General features: G+C 40.6%; 1 protein-coding gene across 1 annotated transcript in view; it reads right to left on the bottom strand.

The window, feature by feature from the left end:
* Positions 1-7824: 7824 nt before the first annotated feature.
* Positions 7825-22623, bottom strand: part of LOC113576308 (probable phospholipid-transporting ATPase IIA) — a 29158-nt gene continuing 14359 nt past the window's right edge. The window contains exons 15-28 of the mRNA XM_027008308.2: positions 21655-21816; positions 20751-20843; positions 20518-20601; positions 19008-19178; positions 18752-18850; positions 17571-17660; positions 17143-17287; positions 16820-16884; positions 15747-15902; positions 14582-14646; positions 14037-14145; positions 13897-13954; positions 12581-12784; positions 7825-10062 (exon numbers count right to left, since the gene is read on the bottom strand). Coding sequence (XP_026864109.1) covers positions 9926-10062; positions 12581-12784; positions 13897-13954; positions 14037-14145; positions 14582-14646; positions 15747-15902; positions 16820-16884; positions 17143-17287; positions 17571-17660; positions 18752-18850; positions 19008-19178; positions 20518-20601; positions 20751-20843; positions 21655-21816 — 1638 coding nt within the window. The 3' untranslated portion in view covers positions 7825-9925. The remainder of the gene's footprint in view (positions 10063-12580; positions 12785-13896; positions 13955-14036; positions 14146-14581; positions 14647-15746; positions 15903-16819; positions 16885-17142; positions 17288-17570; positions 17661-18751; positions 18851-19007; positions 19179-20517; positions 20602-20750; positions 20844-21654; positions 21817-22623) is intronic.

Here is a 22623-nt window from a genome sequence, read left to right as displayed (position 1 = left end):
ATGATTATGGCAGACTTTGTAACTGCAATGGTTGGAGTATTGCAGGGGAAGGTGACCTGTTGAGCAAGAGCTCAGAATGCTTTTTGTAGGAGAAATGCAAATGTAGTTGTCACAACAGAAGAAATTATAAACCGTTATACACTGAGTATAGATACAGTTTGAAGACTGAAGTCATCAACTCAACTCAGCTCAACCATGCAGTTCCCTTCTTGGTGAAAGTTACAAGTTAGAAATGAACCCACTGTATTTTCAACATCAAATAGGGTCCTGTTTCAGTCTTGATCCCTAACAGTAACAGACAGAACCATTGATCCATCAAGTAGATGCATTTGAAGCAGCAGCTGACAGAAGGCTTCCCATGATTTTCCTTGGGTACTTCTATATGTCAGACAGCTATTTTGATCATTTGTCAATCTGTTCAGGACATGGTGGTTGTAATCTTTAAATCTTGTGTGTTTGTTTTGTTTTTGAGCTTCTCTTAGCTCAAATATCATTGTGTTCAGTCTCATTCTGTTTTGTCCATGTTTCCATGGTGACCTTTTCAGGCCCAACACTTTTTTTCCCTTTTTTCATTGTCACTAGAATGAAGCTTTGTTTTAAATGATTAATCACAGCCGTTTGAATCTGAATCAGAATCAGACTCTTTGGAATGTTCAATGTCACACCTGATGAGCTGACAGCTTGTGAGGTGACAGCACTCAGACAAAGCTTGACTGCTGCCTTGGAACTCCACTGAAATTCTGGAAAAGTACAGATGTCATATTAGTCTTGTGGTGGTTTCACTGTGAGCAAAATATGTCCTTTTTGATTTCTCTGCTTGCACTTTTTTAATCTCAGCATCACATATTTTGGTGAACAATGATATCAGTCATTAGTCATACTGTTGTGGTTCTGGATAAGAGGGCCTGTCAAACGCTGAAAATGGTCACACGCAGTAAATTCCTTTCAACTACTCACTGGCACAAAAAATACAATCATATTACACAGACTCCACACTTGCTTCCAGTCTAATTCAGAATTCAATTTAAGGTTTTATTGTGGGTTCTTAATGCACTAAATGAGCATGCTCCCAATTATATATTATATATATATATATATATATATATATATATATATATATATATATATATATATATATATATATATATATTCAGCTTTATATGCCACCCACAGCCCTTAGAGCTTTCAGTCAGCCTCTCCCACTGCCCTTGGCTCAAAGAATAAAAGCTAGAGGGGTTGTTTCCATGGTAACCCCAAGGTTTGGAATAGATTTCCTATTGAGATTGGATGGGTGCTTTCATTACTGTCCTTTAAACTGAAACTCCAAAAATATTTTTAGCGGTTGGCCTTAACTAAATGTGCTATAAAAATAAGCATTACTTACCTAATTGCGTACTTACTCACCGAGTTGGATGTTTGTATAGATCATCAATCATACTATCAGAATTTCAGCAGCCATAGTGCTGTGTTTTTTAATATTTCCCGCCTCTGATGTTCAATCCATCTGTGAGGAGCTTGCATGCTCCCTGTTCAAACACCAGGGTAAACAGCAGGGAACCGCAGAAGAGCAGGGAACAGCAAAACAGCAGGGAGGGGCTGCTCACAATGTGGGTGTGCTTCACACATACACCAAAATCAAGGAGCTAGTCACAAATAAGGTGGGGCCTAAACTATACTTGTTGAAACCACTAAAATATTTACATATGTAACACACCCATGTTTTTTTTTCACTGTGGGAAAGATAACTGACCAAACTGCTTGCTTCACACATCACACATGAGATGAAACATACACAGTTACCTTCTGTATGCTATCCTCCTTTGTGTATTGGGCTGCATTAAGGACTGTCACTCCCATCTGCAATGTGTTAATGCACTTGAACAGCTTAAACTGTGATACTAGCCACCATAACAAGGTTTAAACTGTACTAAGCAGTACTCAATTCTTGGGAAAACTGAATTTCTTAACATTTAACCATAACATCTTCATACTGTTTAGGAAATCACAGAGCTCTTTTCAACAATAAATTGCTGGATACCTTTATTTGTGTTGTCTGGTTCACTTTATATTTGTGCTTATTACTTGCTAAGACAGCTTAAACACTAAACTCCCCTTTGACATTTTCAGATAGTTTGTCAGATGGTTCAGCCGCCTTTTTCTGCATCTGAGTTGCAGTGGGTTGGGTAGTTGGCTCACGTATAGGAGTCCGACTGTGTCCAGCTGTGCTTGTCTTCTGGCAGGGTATTATTGTTCTCCAGGCTGGCAGTGCCATTTGCTGGACTTCTGGATGTCACGGTATGGCCCCTCCCCCCACAAACGTCTCCGTGTGTAGGTGTGTGTTTGTCTGTATTGTCAAGCCTTCTCGAGTCGTTCACCTGATGCTTGCTGTGTGTAATTCTCATGTGTATATAAGTCTCGTGTCTTATTATTTAGTTGTTGGTGTTTGAAACATAGCATGTGTCCTACGCCTAGGTGTTCTATGTTAATAAACGTATGTTTCAACGTGCCTCATCCCCGCATCCTGCCTCCGAGCATCACACTGGACCATTTTTTTAATGAGGACAAATGAAATAATAAGGAAACAAATATTGCTGTCTTTTCTCAGGGAGTTGTGGATTGGTTACAAGAATGAAAGCTGATTCCTTTCTGAAGAGACAGGTTTTCAAAACATTTCCATAAAAATTTATTTATATAGTGGTTTTTTACAACAGATGTTATTACAAAGCAGCTTTACAAATGTCCAATCTGTGCCCCCAGTCAGCAAGCCAAGGGCAACAGGGGAAAGGAAAAACTCCCTAGAGCACGACGAACAAACCCTGAGAGAAACCAAGACCCAAGGGGGGGGCTATCCTCCTCTTGCTGGTTTTGATTATTGTTATCTGTTACCAAGTTCACAGTGTCATGACATATTTCCCAAAAATCATAAAATATTCAGCAATGAAAAAACATATTTACTCTTCTGGGAAGTACAATGGCCAGAACTACAATCACAGAACTACAATGCATACCGAGAAATAAATCTTATTCAATGAAGTATGATCAACATGACCATTTTGAAGAGTAACACATCCACATGAAAATCTTAAAACGCGGATCTGGTAAAACCTGGGCTGAGTGGAAGATACAAATCAGGAAAAACACACAAAAAAATCAAACTCAGAAAACATTAAATCATTTAATTAGTCTGTATAACAGAAAATGGCCATCACATTGTAATTGGTAACATATTACACAGATTTTATGTTTCTGAGAACGAATCAATCAAAGTGATATTAGCATCAGTATTTTTCCACTGAAATAATTATGGCGAATGGTTGAGATGTGGTTATGAAATATATGGTTCTGATTACGGTTTAGCCCTGGGCTAACTGCCCAAAGAAAGGATTTCCCTTATTCCCTTATTCCCTTATACAGCAAATTTGCTGTACCCCTTTTAAATTTTACCCAGAAGAAAATACATAAATAAATGACCAAATAAATAAATAAATAGTGTTTAACTTTGCTAGTTCTGTTAATATTAACATACAATATGATATAGTGTAATTACTAGTAGTAGTATTAATTAATATATGATTATGTAATATAAATCTTTTATATAGATATGTGGATAATATGTCTCTGAGGCCTTTGGATTTCTATATAAATTGTGTTCTCATTTTTTAAGACATAACAATACAAGACAAGTCTTAGTTTACCAACATCACAGCCTTTTTACACTTTCATATCTTTATTAAAAGGGTTTAGTCAACCAAGGAAAATATGAACCCTTTGACAGAAAGTAAATGCTTCAGTCACTAAAGGAGACTCAATTACTGACAAGATCTCAGTTAGGAGGTCATTTGGATCATGTGTTTCCACAAAAGTGTTTCACTTCATCTACGCTTCTGGGATGTCTTGCTTGAATGACCTCCTTCAGATTACAACACAGCTTTTCAGTGGGACTGAGTTCATGGCTGACCTGAGCATTTTAAAATATGGAATTGATTCTGTGTAAACCACTCCATTGTTACTTTACTTCTGTGTTTAGATTATTGCTATATTGCATAATCCAACTTTGTTCGTTTTAAACAGTTTAAATGAAGCATAATAATAGCAGGGTTTAAGGCCATGGAAGCTACAGTGAAACATGCACAGTCTAGCTTGTCTGCAGGGTGAGACTGAAGATTACAGCAAGTGGATATGGGTGTCATTTTCAAACTTGTACAGGCACTTTTCAATAGGATTTTTCCTCAGATTTTTAAATCTAGTGAAATGTTTATTCTTTTTTTAATTCATTCATTTACTTATTTAGTACAAATGGGCCTACAAAACAAATATTGAATTATGTTTGTTAATCTTTTAAGTAAACATTTAATAACCTGCTACACATATGTTATGTCTAAATATTTGATTTAAAATAAACATTTAGGTGCACAGTAAAAAAAATAATAATATTAAAGAATTATTTAAGAATTATTTAACAGGAATTGCACATTATTTAACTATTTATGCTTGATTTGTGGCCCATTTAAGAAGTTGTTAAAGAAAATTAAATTGTATTAAATAAAGTTTAATAATTTAATTTTTTTAAATATACATTTTTGCATATTTCTTAAATTGGAAAGACTGGAGTTGGTTTTAACATTGCTAATATTTTGTAAACTATTAGGAACTGAAATATTGATACTGAAATGTTAATCTTTCAGGGCAGAAGTAATTAATTTCCTTTCCCTCACTCTGTCTGAAAGAGATTAAAATTAAGATTCAATTTATTGTCGTTGCTCAGTACGAATCAACAAGACAACAAAATATCTGCATATCCAAACTTCTTTTTGGAAGCTGGGGTTAGAACTCAGGGTCAGCCATTGTACAGAGCCCCTGGAGATCTGACACCAGCTTTTATGTTTTTCATACCATAAAGTGAATTTTTGGAGCCAGATATTTTTATGCTATTCATGAGAGTGAAATTAAAATACATTGCAATCAACTTTTTCATTAAAAACACTGGGAAAAGTGTTTGAACTATTTCCACAACGTTCATTAACATTCCCTTTAACATGGCTGCTGTTGTGAGGAAGGTCATCATCCTCATTATGGAGACTTGAGCGTGTATTTTCAAGGTGCGTTCATGTTCCCTGAATTTATGGTAAAATATCAACAATCTGGAACTACTACACTGTAAATATTCTACTGTCTTTTTAATTAGATTTAGTGATTGAACTGACAAATTAGATCATCAGTCCCATCAATGTCTATTCATTGAAATGAAGTTACATTTTTTCCCCCATTTACTGCTTTAATGAGAATGAATTCTCTATAGATGTATTATTGGTATAAGTTATAATAATTGTGACAACCAACCCTGCTGTGGGCTTGGTTGTCACAAATGGTGAATGTATATTTAAAATCTAATAGGCATTTTGCATTTGTTATGCCAGCTCAGAAGGGCATCACCTCTAGCCCCCAGAGGGCTTACCAGATTATCACATGTCCCTCATTAGTTATTAGCTTCGCCTGTTGTGTAGTTTAGTTGTGAAGTCTTGCTGCTACTTATTAGTCCCCTATATCTGTGTTTGTTTGCCTGGTTCTGATCTCTTCTTGCCTGTTACTCACAGGTTTGGACTCTTTGTTTACCTATTTGTCTTATGACTTCTGGTGTTTATGACCTATGCCTGTTCCTTGGGATTTTGATACTGGATTTGTGGACTTCGTTCTTCACAAGGTGTTTGGTCTCATAAATGTGATAGAAGATTTGGCTGAACTCCAGAGATCCAGAGAGGAGTTTCAAGCACAACAAGGCACTCTGCTCTCTGACAACGCACAGCACCTAGAACATATCTCCACAGTAGCTAGAGCATATCTCCACAACACCTAGAACATATCTCCACAGTAGCTAGAGCATATCTCCACAGCACCTAGAACATATCTCCAGAGTAGCTAGAGCATATCTCCACAGCACCTAGAACATATCTCCACAGCAGCTAGAGCATATCTCCACAGCACCTAGAACATATCTCCACAGCAGCTAGAGCATATCTCCACAGCACCTAGAATATATCTCCACAGCAGCTAGAGCATATCTCCACTGCCTTCCAAGAGCTAACCATGACACTGCAACAGCCCTAAACAAGTGCCACTTCCTCAATCTGAACTATGGCGCCTACTCCTCCATACCCAGAGGATGCATGGTGAATGCCCCTACCAGCTATTTGGAAAAGTACAATGGCTCCAAAGGCAGCCACAAGGGATTTTTAATTCAGTGTGCCATTATCTTCAGTGCTTCACCTTCCCATTATGCAAGAGACTCTGATAAAATATCCATGATGCTCTCTTTGGTGACAGGTTAGATACTATCCTGGGCTTACTGGGTTTTATCACAAACAAGTGGCTTTGAATCAGTCCAACACCAATTTCGAGAGGCTGTTTAGAGAATTTTTCAATGACTCTGATTCTAGGCAAGAAACCAGTGAACAGCTTCTCACTCTCAAACAAGGGAGGGGTCTTACTTCAGAATACTACCAATGCATTTGGAATACTTAAAGACACTGTGTTAGACTGGGGGGCCCCTTTCTCTACTGAGTGTGGAACACCTTCTGCCAGAGGTTGGAAATCAGACTATATATATATTAGATTTAAGATTCCCTTTAAATATTTGACAAGGTACTTTTTTCTGAAAATCAGAAAAATATTAATATTATTATTTTATTTTATTTTATTTTTTAAAATATTATTATTATTATTATTATTATTATTATTATTATTATTATTATTGTTATTATTATTATTATTATTACATTTTATTACATATTATTTAGGGGAGCTTTAAAAAAACAAACAAATAGTCACCCATTTGTCACAGAAATGTGAAAGCATTCAGATGAAACCTGAGTGATTTAGATTTACCGCATTTATCTGTTCACTTACATAATAGACATCTGCCTCCATGATGGTGTTTATGCCTGACTGGATGGGCTTAGTAAATCCAGCATTCTTCATGTAAACCTGGCTAGGCTGAGCTTGCTCAGGCCACGAGGCAGAAAAGGAGCCCTATCATACTATCTCCACCATGCTTTACTAATAACTCTCGCTCTCCTCAGTGAATGTGTCTGCCTCATAACTGCTCCAGGTTTTCTTTTTCTTCCATGGACTCCTCCCATTCTTGGTCAGTATTTTTCTTCTAAATACTAATCCTTGGGTTCTTCAGTTACTCTTCACTTCTGTAAGGATTCTAATGGGTGTCATTGCCCTGATTACATTTACAGCATTTAGCTGACCTTTTATCCCAAACAAAACCCTTACAATTATGTCAGAACACAACTTGCACAATTGAGGGTTAAGCATCTTGCTCAGGGGCCCAACAGTGGCAACTGGCAACCTTCTGATTACTAGTCAAGTACCTTAACCACTGAACTACCACTGCCCTGATCTTTACAGGAAATCCATATCCAGGAGAACAGTTACAGTGCTAGATTTTGTTGCATGCCATGTTTGTTAATGTCCCTTATTGATTACTATGACTTCTATTATTCCAATCACATTTTCACATTTCAAGAGGCATTTATAGGATCCAGATAATCCCAAAAATCTCACAGACTCCTCAGTGTTTTACTGTATAGTCAAGACTGGCAGCCTGGTAATGTTCTACTAACAAACTGACCATAAAATCTTAAGACTCCCTCTCCTGGAGAAATACAACACATACCCAGTATTTTCAATCTGAGAGCCTGCAAAATCAAGCACTGTTACTAAAATCTGACTATCAGTCATTGATTTAGGTTAGTTTCTCATTAGTCCCAGACTACTACTCCAATTAAAGGAAGTGTAATAAACACAGTAAAAATAAGGTATGATAAGAAACCGTTTTCTTTATTTTAACACCACTGGGATTCACAGACATTTTGTCCCTTTTTGTTCAATTATGAGTGCAAATTACAACACAAATAAGAAAAGTTAATAAATAAATACCACTTTTGTTATTTACAGTTCAACAAGTCATAATTCCTTGACATAAAAATTAGTCCTGCCATTTATGAAAAGGAACAAGAACAAAACAAGAACAGCAAAAACTGGAGAAGTCACAATCTACACGGTGTACCATCGCAGTATAGGTCCATGTTACTACATCTGAGAAGTCTCATTAGTACAGATTTTCCTCGTGCAAGACACTAAGCAAACCAAAATGAGATTGTTGACAATGGATTTTGAGGACACCTCAAATGTCCTACAGCAACTGTTGAGTCGATATCCATTCACTAACTACTCACTATAACAAACAGTCTCTCTGTGTTGCTATCCATGCATAACCAGTTAACTGGAATCTTCAGGGAAAGGTGACAGCATTAGAGACAAACTAATTTTCTCTTAATTATATTAATTTTTAACTTTAATATATTGCACCCAAGAAGAAAAAAATATTTTCCTGTGTCTAATGCATGTATAAAAGTCTTATGTTCATCTTAGATGGCATTAGTCATAAATAAAATCTATCAGAAGACACAGGAAGAAAAGATCAGGAGAGGAGGAGTCTATATGGCACCCTGTTAAATGACTCCTTCAGCCACAAATGGCACCATCACTATGTCAGTTTACAAAGTCTTACAGATTGAATCAACACACAAAAACATAGCAATATGTTAAGTGCACATGAGATCATACAGATTATTTACAAACCCAATATCACTGAGCCACAAATAATTGAATCACAATTGAAGTTAGAAAACCATAAAGAAAAAAATTATGAAAAAGTTGACGCAAGATTATTTGGCTTTCTGTTGAAGTGCGTAGTTGTGATTTTTTTTTTTGTTGTTGTTCTCTTTAAAGGTATAATTTGTTTGGGAGGTAGGGTGGAAGTAAGTGTGTTAGGAAAACAGCATTTTGACTAAATGTCGGAACTCTGCTCAGTAATGCAGTGAGAGACACAGGGGCTGCGCGTGTGTGTGTATTTGCGTGCGTGAGAATGAGAGAGAGAGACCTTAGCTGGCAACAAGGAATTAGACAAAATTAGACACCCAAAGAGGGCCAGAAAGGGAGTTGTAAGCTAAATGAACATTTAATTTATGTCATTACACTTCCCATGCTCTTTAAAGATGACCCACCGTTATTCAGTAACCTTCTGCCCTGGCAAAGTAAACATCATTTGAGACTGCACAACAACATGCTAATAAAAATAAATTAAATTTACGAAGATCTGGGCTTTTGTGATGAGTGCATTCAAAGAGTAGCCCACACAAATATACACGCATTCACATAGAGTGGTGTAGATCCTGACTTGTGTTCCCTTTTGAACAATCACATTAGATAAATGTTGTGTACAAAGAATACTTTCCACAGAAATACCTTTAACACATTATTTTAAATGATCAAATCTTTCCATGTCATTCAAAAAGCCAAAGTATCTCTTTTTGACCAAACATCAAAGCTTCAAAGAGATACCAGATTTCCAGAGATACCAGATTACCAGTGTTTTAGTATTCATTAAGCAATCTCTCAAGCAATCTATTGTTAAAAAATAAATAAATGATGTGGCTGAGATGGTATGTCTGCAAATGGCACGAATTTCCAAGCTATTTATTAAATTGTGCAACACCCTTGAAACATAGCCACAAAGAATGGTCTTTGTGGTTTTCCCTGCTTTTAATGCCCACACCCACACAGAGCAGAATGGATAGGCCACAGTGCCTTAGTGAGCTCGCACTCTGACCGCTTTAAAGTAAAATCAACTGCACAGCTAAATAAAGGCAATCAGGGCTAGGGATCCTTAAACTTCCCCACATTTCTTTGTGTCATGCACACAAAAGAAGGGATGTTAGGGTTCGGTCATGCCGGCATCTCTGTTAGTCACGTGCGATGCATGTTGATGAAGCAGGTCTGTTGGTGGGGGGTGGGGGGTGGCGGTTGTGGACAGGGATGAGGCTGCCAGAGTGGGGCGTGGTGGGGGTCCGGGGTTCTAGGAAGTCAGCTTGGAGTAGCTGGGAGGAGAGAAGCGTCGACGCAGGTACTTGAGGACGTAGAGCGGCAGGCAGCTGACCAACGTGATGACCGTCACCTTCCACACGAACGAGAGCGTGGCGATGAAGTAGATGTCTATGGACAGGAGAGAGGTTCGTCATGGGTGCCTTTTAGACATAGTGGGAAAAAAAATGGGTCAAGTCTGTGCTAAAGATTCCTATTTTATAAACAGCTGTACAATCTACCAAACAGGGCTGAGACAAGGGGATGGTAGATTACTCTGCAGTCTGGCTTATGTCTGGAGTCAGTGTCTAGACAACTACCCCGGTTGTAGTCCTCTCACTGAATGCATCTCTCCTTTTCTTGTGTGTGGCTCTTGAATTCCTGCTGAATAAGCCTCTGCTTGCTTTTTTCTGAATGTCTTCTCCCCGCAGACACAGTGAATAAGTCTAAAATAGCTTTGGCTAGCAGGCAACTTGACCACAGTGAAGCCATAAACCGGAATGACCCTGATCGTACATATTCCCAAAACTCTCACACATACTCACACTTACACACGAAATCTAAATAATACCAGGCTTAATAATACCAGGCTGAGGCTAATGAGGTACAGCAAACGTCGTGGGACTGATGGAAAGCCACGTCACACTACAACGTTGTCAAGCCTCGCCACGTGTGCCACCTGCCCTTGCTAAACAAAGAGTGGCATATCACGTGGCGGGCGCTGGCCTGCACTCTGAGTGCTACCCCGTCGCCAAAGCCTCACAGACCCGGCTCAATGGCCACTCTTGTTCCCGCGCTGTGAGCGCACACCCGGGCTGGACACAGTAACCACCGTCGCCATGGAGCCCTCGTGTTGGCTTGCATATGCAGGTTCAACATCACACTCTTGGCTGCTCAAGCTCCAGATATGGCTTAAGACTTGTGCTGGACCAAACGCAACGAAACTGTCGTTGGTGATGCACCACTGACCATTGTGTTTTATCACGAGCATGACATAATCTGTGCCCAGCAAACTGCATATAAAGCATAGTGTTGCCTTGTATCTCTACAATATACATGGGAAAAGATTATTTACTCACTGTAAATGACATGAAAATAAAAATATACAATGCTTTAAAACTTACCAGAATCACTTTGCTTTCACTACTATTTAATTGCAGTAAATCAGCAGATAACATTCCATACTGCGGAAAAACAATATTTTGGAGGGCAACAGGACTTTTTGGATGTAAAACCCCCTGGCAGGTAATGCGACAAACACACAGACCTTGGCCAGTGTGCGGATCTGGCAGGAAGTGAGCAGAGACCTGTGGCATTTCCTGCCTGTGTGGTGTCCACTGCCCTGGCCACTGTGTGTCCCTCCTCCACACTGCCCCTGACCAAACCCGAGCAAGCAGGGATGCATTCCCAGCCTGTGCAATCGGGTGCAGCGGGGCTGGGGGGTGCAGTGGGGTGAGGGCGTGTGAGGGGTGTTTGGGGGTCTTGGAGACAGGGACACACTGCTGACTTGGGGCAAACGCTGGTGAGGGCCATTTCCACCGAGCACATTGCTGGGGAAGAAGAGGAATGGCGCAGAGGAATGCGGTCGCATTATTTCACCTCTGCGCCTGTCAAATTCTGATGTCAAAACAGTTTAATGGCAAAGGGATATTATGATGATATAAGGCGCCAGCTGCCCTGACTTGCAGCATGAGTGAAATATCAAAATGTGGTGTGGGGACAGGCGGAGGACATAAACTCTGCTTGGTTTGATAATCGGAACTGTAGAAGGACATAACATTAATTTAGTAATGCTATATTAAGTGTCAACAATTTAATCTTCTCTATAAAAGAAAAATATAAGTACATTTCTTATGTACTTAATATATGTAATGTTGGATAAACTGTAGTCAGTGATAACTAAGCAGAAATATTTACATTTTTTTTTAATCTTTCTGCTTTACTCAAGCATAAATGCTTTTACTGCTCTTCATCAGACTCTCATTACTACAACAGAAAAAAACTATTTAGTAGCTTACTTGTTTCCTCCAACATACTCTACTATGCAACTATGATTCTGACTAGCTTGCATGTAGACATTAGCGGTTTTGTTCATTTAATTTAATTTAATTTCAGAATATCACCTTTCAAGAGTTCTCTGTCAAAGCTAAAAAACATGCAGACCTAAGCACTTCTGCTGTCTTTAGTCAGGAATAATGTTTAGTAATTTATTCAGGAATAATGTTAGTGTTTTAGGTGACTAGCTAGGCCTTTAGGTGCTTTGCAACTTACCAGTAAACTACTGCGTCAAATTTAGCATGTGAGGTATTTTTTAGTGTTTTCAGTCATTTTTTCAGTGTTTTCTGAGAAGATGCCCAGAAGTCTGTAGGTGTTGTTAATGAGACGTCCTACTGGTTTGTTCTATTATTTATATCATTTTATATCATTTATGTATATGTAGTATCAGTTTTTTAAAAAGTTTAAGAACAAAATTTAAAAACAACATGAGTATACTTCTTAAGGATTAGCTAATGGGCTACTTGGACACATTTTCAATGAAGATATGTTTACTACAACTCAAGCATGACAACTAGGTAGCTCATACCACGCTGACCACTGTGTATCCACGTGTATCCATATATGTGTGTCACTTGCGTGTGTGCTTCCTTACCAATGAACTCGTGCAGGAAGACGAGTGAGGCGACGTAGCAGGCCAGGCTGAGCAGCTCTGCCACCACCATGAGCCAGTGCCACGTCTGAACTGTCAGTGCCACCATCAGCAGCTCGGTCAGGATCAGCGAGGTGAACGAGATCGCCACGATGTGCACAAACTCCGACTCAAAGAGCAGCAGCGCTCCATACATGATGATGCTGCCTGCCGGGGTGGGACAGATGGGGGGGACGGAGGCAGGGAACAGGGTAGATGGGAGTACGGGGAACAGGGTGGATTGGGTGAACAGGGCACAGGCAAGACCACGGCAATTACCATGTGACTGAACGAAGAAGGACAAGAAGCCTGGCACTGTCTGAGGAGCTTTACAATTCCACAGGCAGTTACAGGAGCAATTTGCCAAGCATAGCTAAAGCAGCATGACGTGGGAAATGATCAGATACAGGCTGGGTTGTCAGGGGCTTGGGAAGATTGTTTGAACAAAAGAATTCAAAACCTCCCTCTGACGAATCGGGTCAAGCACTTAATCTTTCAGGAAGAGGAAGAGCACGTTTTTCCATGTTTTTACTCTTTTCTCCTCCCATAACTTCCTCACCCATAGTGTTATTGAGACCTTTGAGATTAAGCGCCAAAACACTGAGATTAAACACCGAAACAGGGAACAGATCCCACATACCAAGGATGATATTTGGAGGTGTGCAACTAAATGGCTGGTAAATGCCCTAAACACCACTTAACATTAACCAGGAGAGAGAAGAATAACTTGTTCTTGGGTATCAATAGGCAAGAGATCAATTAAAGGCAAGTGGAATTCTTGGGTAAATGAAAGGAAGGCAAGCAAAGTTCTTTTAAAGCTAGAAAAAGCAAAGCAAGCACTAAACAATACAGGGGAAAGGAGGAACCTTAAGGTGGGGAGGTGAGGTTTGGGTGGAGCTCCAGATTCATAAGTCCCGCCTCGAAAGGACACAAAATGCGGTGTTGGAAAAACCACCTGGGGTTATTCAACATTTGCAAACTCGGACACAAATAAACTCCTCAAGATACGGAGAAAACATATGCATGGGCTTTGTTTGGGTGAAACAACATTCACCATGCGAGTGTGTCCGTTCTCTACCACTGCCTCTTGGGCTCAAAGATTCCCTGTTTTCTTAGCAAGCCTCTGCAGGGCCATTGCAAACACAGTCGTGCTCAGAGGGAGACATTAATGGTCCACTCCATTTGGAACACTTGATTACTTGCCGAGTGAAGGTTGCTAGTCACACTGTACGTAACACATCTTGATACAATACAATGAAGTAAACTCAAAATCAGCTTACCTTGGTAGATGCTAATCAAGACCCATATTAGAAATGTTTTGAAGGAGAGCGGCCGACCCTGAAAATAAGAAGTTGAGTTGATACAGGATAAAAGCAAGGGATTCTCTGTTATTCTGACAAGAACAATGTAAGGCAGATACCTTTAAGAGGTCTTTGTAAAGTTCAGGATAGAGCATGGCCACCTCTGATTTGACATCCTTATCCAAAACCAGGGAAAAGACAGGGAACATAGTGTAGATTGTTGAGTAGCTAAAAATATGGGGATACAAGTTAGGAACCTCCAGTCAAATGCTAAACACAAAACATCATTTAAAACCAATAAAGAATTTCAGCAATAGATGATTCATACGATTCTCTGTAAGCAAGACTTACAAGACGCAATATACTTAATATAATAAACTGTAATAAATCTACAGGTCAGTTTATTTTTTTCCCCGCAAATTGTCTTTGAAACACTGATGTACCCAAACAGTGTCCAACTGAATATCTCTAACTTCCTAATACAAAAGGGCCCTTTGGAGCTCTTCGTCTTGTGTGCAGGCAGCATGGTTTGAAAGTGCGACTGTGTTCGCTGCAACAATGCTGGAGCTGAAGCAAAATGTCAGAGCAGCACATAACTGAGATGCTGCGAAGATCTCATCCAGCACAAATGAGTCACAGCCCATGTCTAGAGTCAGCTACTCACCCGATGATTAGAAACCCTTGGTACAGGGGCACTGATGCGAAGTAGAAAACGGAGGAGAAAACAGCCTGGGGAGAAGCCAAGCAACAAGTCACTGCTGTGCATCGTACCGGTCTGGTTAACCACTAGCTGTGAACTGAATTGAAACAGTTATACTCCAACGGTTATAAACAGCTCTGACTTGTTTGGACAAAACTAAGGTTCATGAATGAAAGAATGGATGAATGGATTAAAAGGAGTTTTTGTTTTTGGAGATTAGAGAAAATTTGGGAGAAAACTGATAAGGACATATTATTATGAATGTCTACTGATTTTTTTTTTTTATGCATAATTCACTTACTGAGAGATAAACATGGTAAGTTAAACTGATTTGATGAAAAAACACAATTGTAAAGAGAGTAAAATTGCCTCCACAAACTACCTAAACGTTTTCCAGTGAGGATTTGAATTACAATTATTGCATAACTACTATACGGAAGGAAATGATTTTTTAGTAAAGTATCATGATTTTCCCACTGTCAGAATTACACATAAAAACTCAGAAGGCGCATATGTCTTTCTTTGGCAGTTGCTTTGTAGACAGAACCATGCTTCCTAACACAAAAACTGAAGATCTCTAGAATGAATCTTTTTCCCTCCAAAAACACTGAATGACTTTTAGTTCTGTTCTTGACAAGTAAATTATACAGAAAGTGTGAAAAATCAGAATTCCCCTTTTTAAAACTCCAGTAAGCATTTTGCTTTAACTGCATATTTTCTGTATTGCAAAGAGGTTTGTTGCGTAAATTATTGAGCAAAGTTTGAGAAGCATACTTTGTTTATCATTGCCATCCATTACCATCATGTCAGACACAGCATGATCTGTGCAAGCCTTACCACTGTGTTCAACAATAAAGCCTTCATAACTGTGTCACAGGTTGGAAAATAGAAGCAGTCTTCCTGAAAACAGGCCCTTCCAGGAGTGCTTTACTTGCTACAGCTACTGGGTATGAGTCAGAAAGTGCGTAGGTAATTTGTACACACAGACACACACTCACTCTCGTTCTCTCTCTCTCACTCTTGTTCTCTGTCTTTCTCTTGCCCTCTCCCTCTCTCTCGCTTTCTTGCTCACACACACACACACACACACACACACACACACACACACACGCACGAACACACACTGTACCTGCATGGTACTGATACAGAGGCTCCTGTGAATGACGAACTGGCTGAGAGCAGCGGATCTCTTGTAGCTGTTTCTGCCGTGCACCATGAGCAGTCTGCCCAAATGCTTGAACTGAGTCACCGAGAAATCGGCAGCCAGGGAGGCCTGCTTCCCTTCCTAACAAAATAAACATTCCACACCATTCCAGACTGCTAAGTACACTTTAGTATATGTGAAGAAAGTACATGTTACGAGCATATAATAAGATTTGAATGTATAATGTTGCTGAGCATAGTTCTGAAGTGACCTGGTGAACTTGTATGAGCCAAGAGAACTGCAGACCTGGAAGGAAACACACAAACCCACCTAACCACGGCAGTTTAATCTAGGGCTATGCCATGTTAGTCATGGGTGAGTCAATATCAATTAACCAACTCATAATGTCTCGTTTTCGGCCTCTGGAAAGAGTGCTTTGCCCACCACAACAGGGCCAAAACCTGTCTTTGTAGTGTTTGAAGTTCTGTGACTCAATACCTTAAAACATGAGTGACGGCTAGAGCAAATTTCAAAGCCCTACTACCACCTACACTTATGTACTGATTTGTCAATAGTGCAACACTGCCTATGTTTATACAATGACAGATAAGTTCCCTGGACAAACATGACCAGACAGTAGGTCAGAGAACATCATATCCAGTCAGTGGTATTTAGGGTCACACATATATACGTGTGGGTAGAGTGTGTGTGTGTGTGTGTGTGTGTGTGTGTGTGTGTGTGTGTGTATGTGTGTGTTTATGTGTGTGTTTATGTGTGTGTTTGTGTGTGTGTTTGTGTGTGTATGTGTGTGTGTGTGCATGTGTGTGTTGTGTGTGTGTGTGTGTGTGTGTGTGTGTGTGTGTGTGTGTGTGTGTGTGTGCGTGCGTGTATGTGTGTGCGTGTGCATGTGTGTGTTGTGTGTGTGTGTGTGTGTGTGTGTGTGTGTGTGTGTGTGTGTGTGTGTGTGCGTGCGTGTGTGTGTGTGTGGTAAGGACGGATGGAGATATCATTCCCGAAGCATGCGACATTGTGTGTGACAAGGACCCAGTGGCTCTTACTTTGCCCTCCACTCCCACGCCACAGTCGGCTTCCTGGATCATGCTGACATCATTTCCTCCATCCCCTGGGAGGCAGAGAGCAGGTTTAGCGACAGGCCAACTGCAGATGCTGTTATGACTTTTAATACTCTTTGAGCAGATCTACTTAGTCTATTATGAGGGTCCTACATATCCCGTGTGTTCACTTACAAAAATTCTTAGCTCTTATGACACACTGCATAGGAAAAACAAAACAAAAAACAAAACACCCAATTCCAATGCCACACAATTCTAGCCTACAGCTAGCTAGGTCCCAAGGCAGGGAGGGGGCGGGGCATACTCACCCACGGCGCAAGTGAGTTTCCCAGTGCGCTCCTTGAGCAGTCGGACGATCTGCGCCTTCTGCGTGGGTGCGCAGCGGCAGCACACCACAGCTGGGCACTGGCATGCCAGCTCCATAAACTCGTACTCGTAGAACTTCAGACACACCTGCAAGGCAACATTGCTTAGCGACGCCTTACCACACCCACACATAGCAGCACCACACAGGGATCGGGCTCGGGCACATGACTCCTATTTACTGCATACCGTTTGCCCCGTTTTAATTAGTTCGGCAACATTTTTTATGTACTGTTACAGGACTAAATAAGACTAATTAATGAGCATTAAGGGAAGCACATGTTGCTAAACCTTTCGCCCGTAAGAGAATTGGTATCTAAAAGCTGATTCACATAATAGCCTACCAGGGTGGGTGTGTAATGGCGAGGTTTACCTCCAGAGAGTCTCCTGATATCACCAGAGCGCAGTCGTGCTTCCTCCTGAAAGCGTTGAGCTCGAGGTGGGCCTCACTTCGTGTGGTCACCTGCAACATAGCGAAAAGTACATCATCAGCTGTCTGCAACCCAAACACACGCACAGGCCCGTAAACTCATATCTAAGCGCACCCCTTCCCCCAACATACACACAAACACAGAGAGATAGCAATCTAGCCCAAATATACTAAAGATCCTAACCACACCAATAACAGGAGTTTACAGCTGCTTGCTTCAACTGTCAGCTGTGTAAGACCATGGCCTGAGCCAACTGCTTAACTGTCATGAGGTCGCGGTTGTGTGCTACTCTCGTGTGGGTAAGCGTTTCATAAAGGAAGTGCAGTATTAGGCCTTTAAATGACTGTTTAGATCAAGCTAAATAGATAATACATTGTCAGCAGGACCATTATTTTGTCTCTTGAATTGGCAGAATTGGATCTGAATTGGTTCAAATCCAATTCTGCTAATTCAAGAGAGAAAAGAATGCAAAATCATGTAAATATGCAATATGGTAGAATGCAGTGTTTGACCACAGCTGCAATTTGTTTTTCATCATAAAGACAGAAACAAATGTAGGAGTGAACATGAATGTTGGCATTAGCCTTGTACCACAAGAAATGGGCCCTAGACAAGCATTTCAGTATGGTAAGAATTTAAGTATGGTAAGTGCATAGCATGAATTAAAGGCAACAAAGTCTCTTGACGACCAGATCCGCATTCTATCACATCAGTCTGTCTTCAGCTCTTGGCGCAGACCGGATGTTTTGTAATTAGCCGACGCGCATGCTCGAGCCTCCATCTATCACTTTCAAACGCCTTCAGCCTCTGGTCCAGATGCCGTTTGTGATCAGGAGGAAGTAGCTCCAGATGCGGGCCTCCGGGGCGCTCAGGCACCCGGGGACTGGCCCCACTGTTCTCAAGCCTAGCCAGCCATTGTTTTCCTTTTTCCAGGAACCGGCATGTTGCTGTAGGCAACCATGACCTTCCCGACGGCCTCTGGCAGCAAGACATTCGCGATGGGGGGGGTGGACGGGACATCTGGTGTGGTGGCGTCCTGATGCGTTTCGAAGTGGGCCGGATGAAGTGTGCATTTAAGCGCAGTTACACGACGCTCTAAATGAAAAGCAGAGAAGACACTTACGGGCCGGAAGACATGGATGTCCTGGTTGCGGGTCACCAGATGAGCGTTCTTGGCAGTGCAGGTGGCTGTCTCCAGTTTGTCCCCCGTCAGCATCCACACCTTTCCGAAGAGGGTAAAATAACTTAAATGACAATGAGGCATTTGTACTGCGTCGGTTGCCATGCACGTGTTCAGTTCCCTTAATGCTGAGTCAGGTGCTCTTAGACTCTTGATGCGCGGCAAGTCTGAAGATTGGTGTGAAAGTGCTGCGTCTCACCTTAATACCGGCATTGCGCAAGATCTCCAGCGTGGGCCGCACGTCGGCCTGCAGCTGGTCCTCTACCCCCGTCAGGCAGAGCAGCTCCATCTCCATCTCCAGACTCTCGATGACCGTGGCCACCTTGAGTGAGCGGTCGTGTACGCTCAGCTTAGCCTGGACGTAGCGGGCCTTTGGGACACAAACCCCACCAGACAAGGCTGAATAATGGGCAGCATCTAAGGCTTAGTAAACAAGCACACCTAGATCTATCTGATACGATCTGATAGCCATCCACAAAAAAACCTAATACATAACATAATAAAGTGATTAAATGATGGGAAAAAATCTGTTTTGGAAAACTGGGATTTTAGTGCATAATTGATGGGACTGACAAGTCATTAACTTTCAATTGTAAAAAAAAAAATTAAGACAAAAAACACTTCATGAGATCAGGATCTGCAAAACCTTCCTATACATTTTGAGATGTCCAGTACCATAATATGCAGCTGTCAAATGCCAAACTACAGCTTGGAAAGTGCAACCCTCAAGCAGTGTATGAACTATGGCCAAGACAATGTGTGCATGAGTCACACAGGAACACACTCTCACTTGGTGAGTCATACACACTCTGAGTCATCCCCGCCCACCAGTTCACACACAAGTACACACTCAGGCTGCAACGAGAAGAAACAGTATTGTGTGAGTGTGTTTTTTTGTGTGTGTGTGTGGGTGGGTGTCTGTGTGCGTACGTGTACATGTGTATAGGCTGGGTAACCAATACTGTGACATTTTGGTCCAATCCATACGGAAAACGTGCTCCAGCATTTCTTGTTTTGAGACTGTTATTGATGTTGCATGGTTCCTCAGCAACTAGGATTAATATCTGAAGTTATTTGGAACCTGGATACTTTGGCTGGGCTGTAGCAACTACAAACAAGCAGGCCAAGTATTTTTTCACTATAAACATCCTAAAAACACAGGTTCTTAGCTCAGATCTCAGAACTCTGTGCTCTTCATAGCTCTCAACAGGTGGTCTTGCTACTGTGTACATAACTTGGGCTCCAGGCCTGCACATACATCAGAAACTCCCCATTCCAATAATGTCTTTAACAAATGACTTTAGATGGATTCTTCTGCAAATAAACACAAGGGGCAGACGAGCTGTGTGCTACTGGGGAGTCAAATGATATTCAGATGTCCGTATCTTCTTTCTGGCTTCAGCAGTCTGCGACATTCCCGGATTTCATCGCAGGGCAGTGAGAAGACAGCCTGAGCACTCTTGATGTCCCAGCTACATTGCACTATGATGGGCACTAGAGTCCTCCAAAAACCATTGGGCAGAGCTGTCCTAACCATCACGTATTCCGTACTGATGCAGTATTGTTTGAAAAAGTCACCAAAGCTTACAATCCCGCTTAGGGATAGGCAGTACTTTTAGGTGCTGACAGGGACATAATTAGGTTGGGATTCTCTGGGAGGTTAATTAGAAGCCAAAGATCATTTGAATAGGTAATTCCTGAGAGATCACCTCAAAGTCCTGGTACTGGTCTTCGGTTAGAGACTTCTTGGCCACCACCAGAACTCTCAGGCCCTCACGGGCCATGTTCCCACACTGGCAAACATGAAGGAAACATCATATGGCAAAGATCACAAGAAACGCAGTACACCAGCTAGATTTTTGTGCGAACGCACATACACACGCACACATATATACATATAAAAGCAGTTAGCAGAGAGAGAATTTTGAGAAAGCGAAAGTACCTCTTCTTCAAGCCAGTCATTATATTGAACTATGCCTGACATCACAACATCAGCACCTTTCATGTAAAAGGTGATTTCTCCAGTGGACTCATCCTAGAAATAATAAAAACAGGAACATGTTTATGCTATTAATTAATAATTAATATGTAAGCCTGTTCCTACCCAAACCATACACCACCAACAGCTGTTTGAAACATGGACCATATTAAAACATACCTGTTCTGCAGATACTGTCCTACCAAGCTGATCAAATATTATGTTAATGTATTAAACACAATATAAACAAATGGTTTTTTAAACCTTTTATAACCATTTTAAAAACTTGTCATTTGAATTTCATCTGCAGACAATATTTCTTGCATTAAGTGGTTCTGAAAGCAGGCATCTATTATTCATATATTATTATTAAGTGCATGTAATTTGAATAAGTATAACCACTTTGTGGACCAAAGGTGCTTCAGTAAGGTTTTATTAACATAACATAAGCTTTGATTTGTTTTCTTTTCAACTCAACAGAAGAAGTCTTTATTTTAGATGTATCCAGGAGTCCTTCAAGGTATCTGAAAGGATACTGAAAGGAAGCACACATATATTTCTAGTTTCCTAAAAAAATATTCTACAGGATCCAGTCCAAGCCAACAACAATAGTCAGTCATTTGTGCTTGGAGAGAATTAGTCATCAGATTTAGAGAAGGGGGGCAGCTTTCTCATAAGAACCCACATCTACAGAGATAACTTATGAGAATTGCTTGTACTGTCCCAAAGGAACACACCAGGCTCACTGTCGAATCTCTTAAACAATATTCATCCATTACTCAGAACAGCATCTAGAGGCTTTGATCTTCACATCTTTGCTTTGCATTATGTACCCCATTAATCTATAGGTTGTAAAGGCAGCACTTACTCGCACTATGATTCCCATACGCTTGCTCTCATAGGTAAAGGGGAAAATCTGCAAGATGGTGAAGTTGAGGATTTGGCCACTAGGGGTCCTCAGTTGCATGGAGGATTGATCTCTTCCTACCAGAGTCAGCCCCACACTCTCTGTCCACTGTACCAAAGACACCTAGTGCACAAATGAGAGAGAAGAGGACAAACAATAAGTATTTAAGCATGGTTACTGTATTTTGTACCTGCAAATAAGTACTACCAGTTTTTGATGCCTCATGGCTTGTTGCTTTACATTATTGAATTTAGTTTAGAGAAACTGATGCTTAACTGATGAAACTCAAAACTGGCAGTGGTAAGTGAAAAACTGAAAACATAACACTGACAAATATTAATATAAAACAATTATTAAATTTTAAAAATAGTATATCTGTTATAATAATAGGATTCCTTGCAGGCAGAACTATATAGTACCTTTGTTTACCCAGATTTGTGCCATTGATAGTGCTCATCTACCTGTTAATGACTGTTACCTTACTGTAACCATAAAGAAACAGTTCAGTACCTTCACTCAAGGAAGAAATCATTCCTTCAGCCAGTTACCCAAAATGAAGGAGGAAATTAACCAAAATACAACACATTTCAAAAATGTAAACTATACTATACTTTTTCCACCAAAAATCCGCAACTGGATTTGTGTAGAACAACCATCTACTTTCTTTTTGGTGGACACATGAAGATAAAGCAAACCAGATGACATCCATTAGTGTAATGTTAAAAGGGGGTATTTCTGGGAGGGAGAAGTTATTGCCCAATAACTTCCAGACCAGAGGTTATGGGGAGATCAAAAACCCTATTTCTTATGCCCTTTGCAACTAGCTGCTAATGACATATCTCAAGGCATCCAGATGGAAGGACAGAGGCCAAATGTAAAGAGGCTCCACTGCTACACCAGTTTAGCAGCAGTGGTCGATAAAAGAGGCCT

Source organism: Electrophorus electricus, chromosome 22 (genome assembly GCF_013358815.1).
Source record: "Electrophorus electricus isolate fEleEle1 chromosome 22, fEleEle1.pri, whole genome shotgun sequence".
Taxonomy (NCBI): Eukaryota; Metazoa; Chordata; class Actinopteri; order Gymnotiformes; family Gymnotidae; genus Electrophorus; species Electrophorus electricus.
This window is presented reverse-complemented; position numbering and strand designations above follow the sequence as displayed.